General features: G+C 39.3%; 1 protein-coding gene across 1 annotated transcript; it reads left to right on the forward strand.

Moving 5' to 3' along the window:
• The first annotated feature begins 490 nt into the window (after positions 1-490).
• Positions 491-1,239, forward strand: LOC142777454 (uncharacterized). Its single transcript, XM_075881874.1, has 4 exons — positions 491-574; positions 650-729; positions 856-946; positions 1,003-1,239. Exons 1-4 carry the CDS (start codon positions 499-501, stop codon positions 1,125-1,127), a joined length of 372 nt encoding a protein of 123 aa, XP_075737989.1. The 5' UTR covers positions 491-498; the 3' UTR covers positions 1,128-1,239.
• The last annotated feature ends 6,849 nt before the right edge of the window (positions 1,240-8,088 follow it).

Here is an 8,088-nt window from a genome sequence, read left to right on the forward strand (position 1 = left end):
TTAATTTTACAGTAAGTAGGGCACTGCTGTTGATATTGTCGATTTAGAGGTTGTCATACATTGAGCTTTCACTCTGATGTAAATTGTTACTTTTTCTTTAGTGTCCCTTTAATGCTTGCAGTATTTAATAGTATTTCAATAAAGAAAGGTCATGCTGCCATTATGTCATGTTGTAGCCTCTGCTACTAAAAATTTTCATACCACATTTGTGGTTTTGTTACTTTTTGTTGAGTTAGTTTGGCAGATGAGAATTGTCTTAAATGTCCACTGAAATCTGAGAACACACAAACAAAACATGGAAGTTATCGCATTATCTTTAGAAATAATAGTAACTAGTCAATGTTTATGTTCATTTTTTGTCTGAGAGTGGTCGCAGACAATTTTTTACAGCTGCACTTTTTCATTGTGGAGTTTACTGAAGAGCAAACAGTAGCTGTTGTGCCCAACATATGGATCGTTGGTGGCAATTGCTATTGGCCACCAGGACCTGGCTGCAAGATGGCAACAGTTCAAAAAGCAAAAGCCCCCGACAGAGACTGGAAAAGATACAGCATTGTGGTGAAAGCTACCTACAGTACGTTTATTATAGATAGCTTTATCTTGGGTATAATGCATTAAGTTTCTCTGAATGTGTGGGTTCTTATTATAGGCACGTATCAAGAGGCTCGTAGAAATCTGGATCAAGCTCAGTATTCTGATGTTGAATCTGGGCACCTTCAGAAACGGAAGGTTAGACTGACCTTTTGGCTTACCATCGTGCTATCTGTATTGCATTTGTGTTTTTCCCCACTCCTCAAACCTTCTTTGCAGTTTTGAGACAAAGCCCACAGTCTGTTGTTCTGTCTTTTTAATAAGGTGTCAAAGCCAAGTCGTTACATCAGCGATGATGAAGTGTCTACTTTTCATTCACGCCCCACTGGTTCAACTAGGCCGTCTGTAGATGAACGTAAGTTATCATACCAAGAGGTTATTCTCTTTTGTAGCATTCCTTTTTGCTTGCAGGAATAGAGAACACTTGTGCAAATGCTTGGGGTGAATTTCATGAAGCAAACCAGCTGCAAAAGGTTGGCAACCAACAGAAAGGAGAGGTAAGTAGCAGCTCACCCTTTCACAATACTATACTATAGGTCTCTCTTTGTTGCTACGTTCGTTCAGTGCTGCATGCATATTTATTTTTAAGATGTCAAAGCCAATCCACACTTCCAGTGCTTCTTTGGAACCCCCAGGCAGCTTTCCTGGCCCATCTGGTTCAACATGTAAGCAAATACGACCTTAAAAGTGCTTCTTGTTTGACATTGTTTTCAATTTGCAGACAGAGACTGCAACACTCCGGCAGAAAACACTGAAGGTAATTATTCACATTTCTGGTCTCATCTCAAGTTCACTAACTACTCAATACTTTGCAGATCTTTCAAGTGACTCTGATGAATCAGAAGATGATTGTGGTAAGCATTACATTCCCCTTATGGTGGAGAGCATATAATGAATAAGCTATGAAATTTAAAAAGTTTCCTTAAAAACGGTGCCATTAAAGCATTTAAATAAGCTTAGCTGTATTTAAACCTTAACTTTTTTTAAGCTGAGTTGTAGGGCTGTTAGGAGCCCAGCTAAATAAATTGCGTAGTTTCCCATGAGTTGATATTTAGTCATCCCTATATTCTGCACAGCTGGGTGATGTTGCAGCACTTTCTTTTCAGAGATGCTGGATGGCCAGGAGACTGAAGCTGGCAAGCGTGACTCCGGTAAACTGTGAAAGCTTCTCGTTAGCCATGCGTTTTCAGTTACTATGTGCCCCGTTAAACTTATCAGTCCTGTACTGACACTTTGTTAACCAAACCTACATTGAAATTTTCATGTTTCATCTGCAGCCATGGCTTCACCTCCTGCTCAGGCAAAAAACAAAAAGGCGCTAACTCAAGAGGGTACGTTTGTTATCAACTAATGGTATTTTCATACATATTGTCTCTTTAAAGTGCAACCTCGAATGCATGTTCATGTTGCCTGTTGCAATCTAGGGCTAATGTACTTGAGAAAACTTTGTGTGCTGTTTTTTGTTGTAAATAGAAATTTTTCCATATTCACTAAAGTAAAGCTTGTGTTATTTCCCCTTTCCTTCACCTCCATTTAGGGTAGCGAACTGAGCCAAGCCCTGCCTTTCTGCTTCGTTTTTATTTCTCACTATATTCTTACTTCACATGCATGCCTCACTGTTTAGGCATATATGGAGTTTCTGTAAAGGACTCCTGACACCGAAATATAAAGCTTAAAATGTTTGCGTTCATTGATTGTCTAGCTTACACTGACATTACTGATAAGCACATCATTCCAAATTAATGTGGTGAACATTGTCCTTGAAAAATTTCACTTTGGTTTTTGCATTACCATTATTATTCATTTGAATAGGCAGCACATTGGATATTGTCACTAATATGATGAGGACAGGGCACCCTGTGATGACGATTAAGGAGAGTATTCTAAGTCTCACAGACAAGTGTGCAGGGTTTTTCTTCCCTCTGTTGTGTGGTTGCTGTCAATGTGGTTCTGGCTGTTGGCACCAGTGCATGGCTTTTTTAGGTACCATAGCACGGAATTTTTTTTTCAAAAGGGCACACTTATGATAGAAATGTTAGTGCTCGTTAGGTGCGTGTATTGTATCGTTTAAATGTTTATAGAAATTTCTATGCTAACACTTCCCTGCAGTGTCACACCCTGACTTCCACCAAAGAACCATATGCACTTTCAAGGCCGCCAAAGTGCAACCACACCTGGCCATCCACGTCGTCCGTCTCTTTTTGTGTATGTGAAAAAATTTAAGCACTGTTCCGGTTCTTAGCACAATATACCAGCTCGCCCAAGCTTCAACGTTAGCACATCTGGCGTCATGACACTCTCCTGTTAGGTCACTATTTCATAATTTTAGATGGGGGTTAGGATTGATGATGTCGTGAGGGATTATAATTATACTTGGATAGTTATGATGCATTACAATATTTGAAGTTTACTTTTCGGATTATCAGAGCTACAAATTAGCACAAAAGTCACAAACAAAAATTGGTTGTCAGGGGTTTGCAGGCTTTTTGTACCATTTTATTTCAGAGTTCCAGCATGAAGTACTTGTGAGGCTGACAGTGCAGCGAATGGTTCAAAAGCAGCATGGGGAACTTCTACACGGGCTGATCGGTCGGTTTCGGTCCAATGCTGCTAAAGCAAATGCACCTTTAGTTTCCAGCCCGTTCTCAGAGTACGAGTCACAGAAACTGTTCGATGACAAGTTGACTGGCCAGATGAAAGATACGCTTGTAAGTGCATTGAGATTGTGTGTTGTGTGTGTTTTGATATCTGAGGGCCACCTAATGTCTTCTTTCTTTTCAACACTAGAGCAGTGTGTAAAGCCTCAGCCTCTACTGAATAGAATTTTAATTTGTCTCCTAGGATACGTATACTTATAGAAAATTTGAAGTAATCGATGTATTCTTTTATTCAAGCCTGTATTTTCATATATATTCATGACATATGTGCAGTTTTCATTGCGCGCTTACGATAAGTGTGTATTGGCTTGCCTCTATTTCAGGTGGAAGAGCTCGCGAACAAAGGTGGCAGCAACGCCGCTGCATGCACTAAAAGAATTCTGTCATACCTACTTTGCGACAATCTCGCAGCACAGTTTTCATGGTTTGGTAAAAAAGGAAAACACCAATTCAGCCAGCTCCGTCTCGCTTCTTGCATAATAAGTGAGTGTTTTTCATGTACTTGATTGAGCGCCTCTCTTGTTTCCTTGGTGAAAGCAGTCTCTCTGTTCAATTCAAATAAGCCATCAGGTGGCTGTCATTCAGATTTTCCTTTAACTGTTTGAAGCATCGTGTTTTTGCTTCTATGTTTATAGACAGCAGGGAGGTTAACCAGAAAGCTGTTAATTGGCTACTCTATGCCAGGTTATTGTTATTGTAGTGTTGTTACTGGTGGATAAAGAGGGGGGGAATCAGATGCCCTGACACCTTCCTCTCCTTCATTCATGGAAGCCTAGTGGGTGTGTCGCCACCCAGTACTGTTAATGAATCACGTTAGTATTTAGTCCCTCTTAAAAACTGATGAAAGAAAGGTGAAAGAATGGTGTCTTTTGGTATGACGAGCCTGCTGCTCGTAGTATTGCAAGGGTTCATGGTAGCCCAGACATGGTTGCATATCTATACCAACCATTAGAAAAGTTAAATATATACATTATTTTGAACATGGAAATAGAGTTAATGTTAATGAAGGAACAACATGGGGAATATAATCACAGTGCACAAAATATTACTAAATAAGTCACTTGCACTTATACTAAATAAGTCACTTTCACTTACAAATTTATTACAAATGTAAAGCTTCAAGTATCAGACTTCTATATAGCTGCCCCTCCCCCTGGACAGACTCTTGTATGACAATTGTCATCTGAGAGGAAATCAGGCTGTTGGCCAAATCAGGCTATTGGCTTGATTGAATTTTTAAGTTGGTGTCACTTTTTTCTCTCAATCAATTATTGCTTTGACTTTCTCAAAGGTGCTGTGCAAAAAGTTCACCCTGCAGATGAATTCACAATAGAAGCAGCCGTTCGAGAATGGTTGCGTCATGCCCCAGCAAGGCATAGGAATGCAGCAAGAGGTATATGCATTTTGCAGTAAGCCTAAAGGAAGTGACAGCTAATTTCTGCTGTGCCCAGTTTTTTTCTGTCGCAATCGAAGCTCGTTGGTCTCAGTATCCTGTCGGTGTGATGTAAATGGAAAACACTGTAAAAAATTTTGTATAAGCTGTGTGGATTAGTTCGTGCTTGGAAAACGAGCCAGAAACAGTGATGTGTGAGCATGATAACGGTCATATGCCAGCATTTTGTAAGTTAGTAGGCTATATCAGTAGTTCTGCTCATCCAGTGGAGACACCTGTTTATGGTAAAACTAGTATACAGCTTTTTTGAATCTCACATAAAGACCACAGTATATATTATCCCTCTTGAGTTTGCCTACAAAAGCACTTGAGTGGATCTCCATGCAATTCCAGACACCACATTTCACAGTAGGTGTGCTGCTCTACTGTTGCCATAATGGCAGCTTTGCTTCCTAGATTACTTCATCTCATTATGCTATTGAATAAATAAACTGCACATGGCTGTGTGGCATAAAGACCACATTTTTAAAGAACAAGTATAATGCAATAAATGTCAAGAAATTGCATATATATCTCAATTCTGTGTCACATAGTACCAAGCCAACCCTGCATAAGCGGTAAATGTATTTTTAAACAAAAATTTATGTCGCACTTTATATTTCCTAATTAAATCACAAGCGGCATTGTCAAAATAGTCACGAAAGTTTAGTTTTCATTTTTTACTAAAATCTTGTGACATGTTCTGATGAATTGTTTATCCATTTATTGATTGTGTTTCTCATCATACTTGGACGTTAAGTCGCCTCTGAGAAATTTTCAGCAAGTTGAATGTTATCCCATAGCTTTATGGCACCATGTGGCAGACAATTACGCATACACTGGAAACTCAAGTTTGTGTCCAGTGTAGCTTTTATCTGCTGCACTGTTGCATGAGAACATCGCTTCCTTTTGTAGTAGGATGTTTTGAAACTGACATTTACAATGAAGCACAAATTACTGAAATGTCTTTGTATGTATTGATACTCATGAGACCCGAGGGCATTTCAAAGTGCTTTTTAGGTTCTAGAAGTAGCTATACTTACATATGCTGAAACGAGTAACATCGTTATTGCTAATGTATGCAATAGTCATCTGCATTTGCTGTGTTTCTGAAGTAGGCATCATCTTTCTCAATTCTTCTACTAAGTTCAGGAGTGGAGCATCGCAATCCAAGCCAAGGATTTTTTTCTCGTGGTAATAGAGAGTATCAGTACTGCTGGTATGCTGTTGCTTGGAATGTTTTATAGTATTTGCTTTCACTGTTTCTGGATAGCTAATATTGATTCTCTTTTTTCTTGTATATTTATGATCAACTGGTTGTGACCAGTAGCCATTTTGCATCATGAATCTTTCAAGTGGACCCTCTCTTCAAAAGGAACTTCAGATTTTCGTGGAGCAATTTTTTATTCAGATTACTTGAAGCGTTCAAGGCGACCTTTAATGAAGACCTTTGTATTGTAATTTTTCATTCAAATAACTTAAGGCTTTTAAGGGGCACATCGTTGAGCAATTTTTCATTCTTGTCACTTCAGAGCGTTTTAAGTGAACTTCATTGAACTTTTGTACATTTTCATAACATTGAAACTTTCAAGGGGAACTTCGTCGAGAATTTTTGGTCAGCAATTTTTTATTCATATCTCTTCGAAGCGTTCAAGGCGAACTTCATTGTAGACTTTTGTACAGTAATGTTTCATTCGCATAACTTTAAAGCGTTCGAGGGGAACTTTCATTTACGTCACTTCAAAGTGTTCAAGGTGAACTTCATTGAACTTCTGTACATTCTCATAACTTTGAAACTTTCAAGGGGAACTTCGTCTAAGATTTTTGGTCAGCAATTTTTTATTCACGTCACTTCAAAGCGTTAAAGAATAACTTCATTGAATAATTTTGTACAATATTTTTTCATTCACATACCTTCACTTACATTCAAAAACTGATTTAATTTTATGTTCCATAAATGTGTTTGAAAACAATGTGCTGTCTGATGCATTAAATCTCTAAGGTCTTAAGGACCCAGCATAAACATGCAGGTTAGACGGCAGCTTGTGCTTGATGATAATGCCAGGCTGTTTGGGCTTTCTTTACCAAATATTGCTAAAATTATGTGAATGAGAACTTTTTTTTTCTATACACATCCTCAGACTTGCTGCGTGTATAGTTCTGTGTGCCAGAGGCCTGCGCTCCCAGCATCAACGTCGCGAGGCTGGCCTTACTAATTAAGTTTGATGTCTGACAGCAATCCGGCCAGCTTCACGTCTTTGATGCTTTACCGCATGAAGTTGGTTTGTTAGACCTGCAGTCTCATGGCAGTCTTGCTCATTGCTGCTCGGCTATACTTTATAGTGTTCGATACCCACTATAAAGTACAGCCGAGCAACTATGAGCAAGACTGCCATGGGACTGCAGGTCTAACACACCAACTACATGCGGTAAGTGTGAACAGTGCATGAAAAAAGCTTTTATTTAATAAATGGCAATGTCTATGTATATCTAATAAATGTCCATTCAGTGCCCATTGTGCAACGTACCTGCAACCTTACTCGGACGAGCATATTATAGTTGCGGGTACATCCAATCTTCGTAATTTAGATTTCTATGGATATCTAAGAGACGTTTACAATGTCCATGAGAAACATACCATAGATGTCCATACAATATTTGTAGTTCACTGAGAATCGGAGATGTGGTTTTTGCAGTCCTGTCTCATCATGAAAAGACAAACCCGACGATAATTATGTATTGATAAATGAACAAAACAGAAGTTGTGAATGGCAAATGGACGTTTATTACATGTGGCTGATAAGGAGCAACGTGGCAAACTTAAGAATGCAAATGAAAAGTGTTCATCAAGCAAACATATGCAACCTACACACTGTAAAGATAAAGTACGAGCTCGGAGGACATCATAAATAAGATTAAGGAAGTACACACCATAGAGCGCCTAATGCAGTGTAGCTGCACGCATTCACTGCTGTTTTGTGCTTTTGTATACAGTCGTACAAACTCTGCAATGCATTGATAATACGGCAGATTCTAGGCGGCCTTTTCTCTGTGTTCTTCTGTCGGCAGCTGGTCCCCTGCACAAAAGAGGCAAGAAATAATATTAGAAAAACGTAATAGCTTGGATACAAAAGCCGCATTTTTTTAATTCTAGCTGTGCACACATTCATTAGTATGTCTCGCGTTCAAGAACAGACATGGTTGAAGTATTGAGCTTTGACTATTTTGACACATGTTTGGCTCAGGCACTTGGGCAGCTGACCAGGCATATGGGTATATGTTGCGAACTGAACTCTCCTACTTCTACGTCCCCCCCTTTCCCCCCTTCGTGTTTCTGTCGATGGCTGAAGCGATAGCCATTCCCGCCCCCCTTTTCCCCCTCTCCCTGCTTCGTAGATGAAGCTACAA

Source organism: Rhipicephalus microplus, chromosome X, assembly GCF_043290135.1.
Source record: "Rhipicephalus microplus isolate Deutch F79 chromosome X, USDA_Rmic, whole genome shotgun sequence".
In the NCBI taxonomy this organism is placed as follows: domain Eukaryota; kingdom Metazoa; phylum Arthropoda; class Arachnida; order Ixodida; family Ixodidae; genus Rhipicephalus; species Rhipicephalus microplus.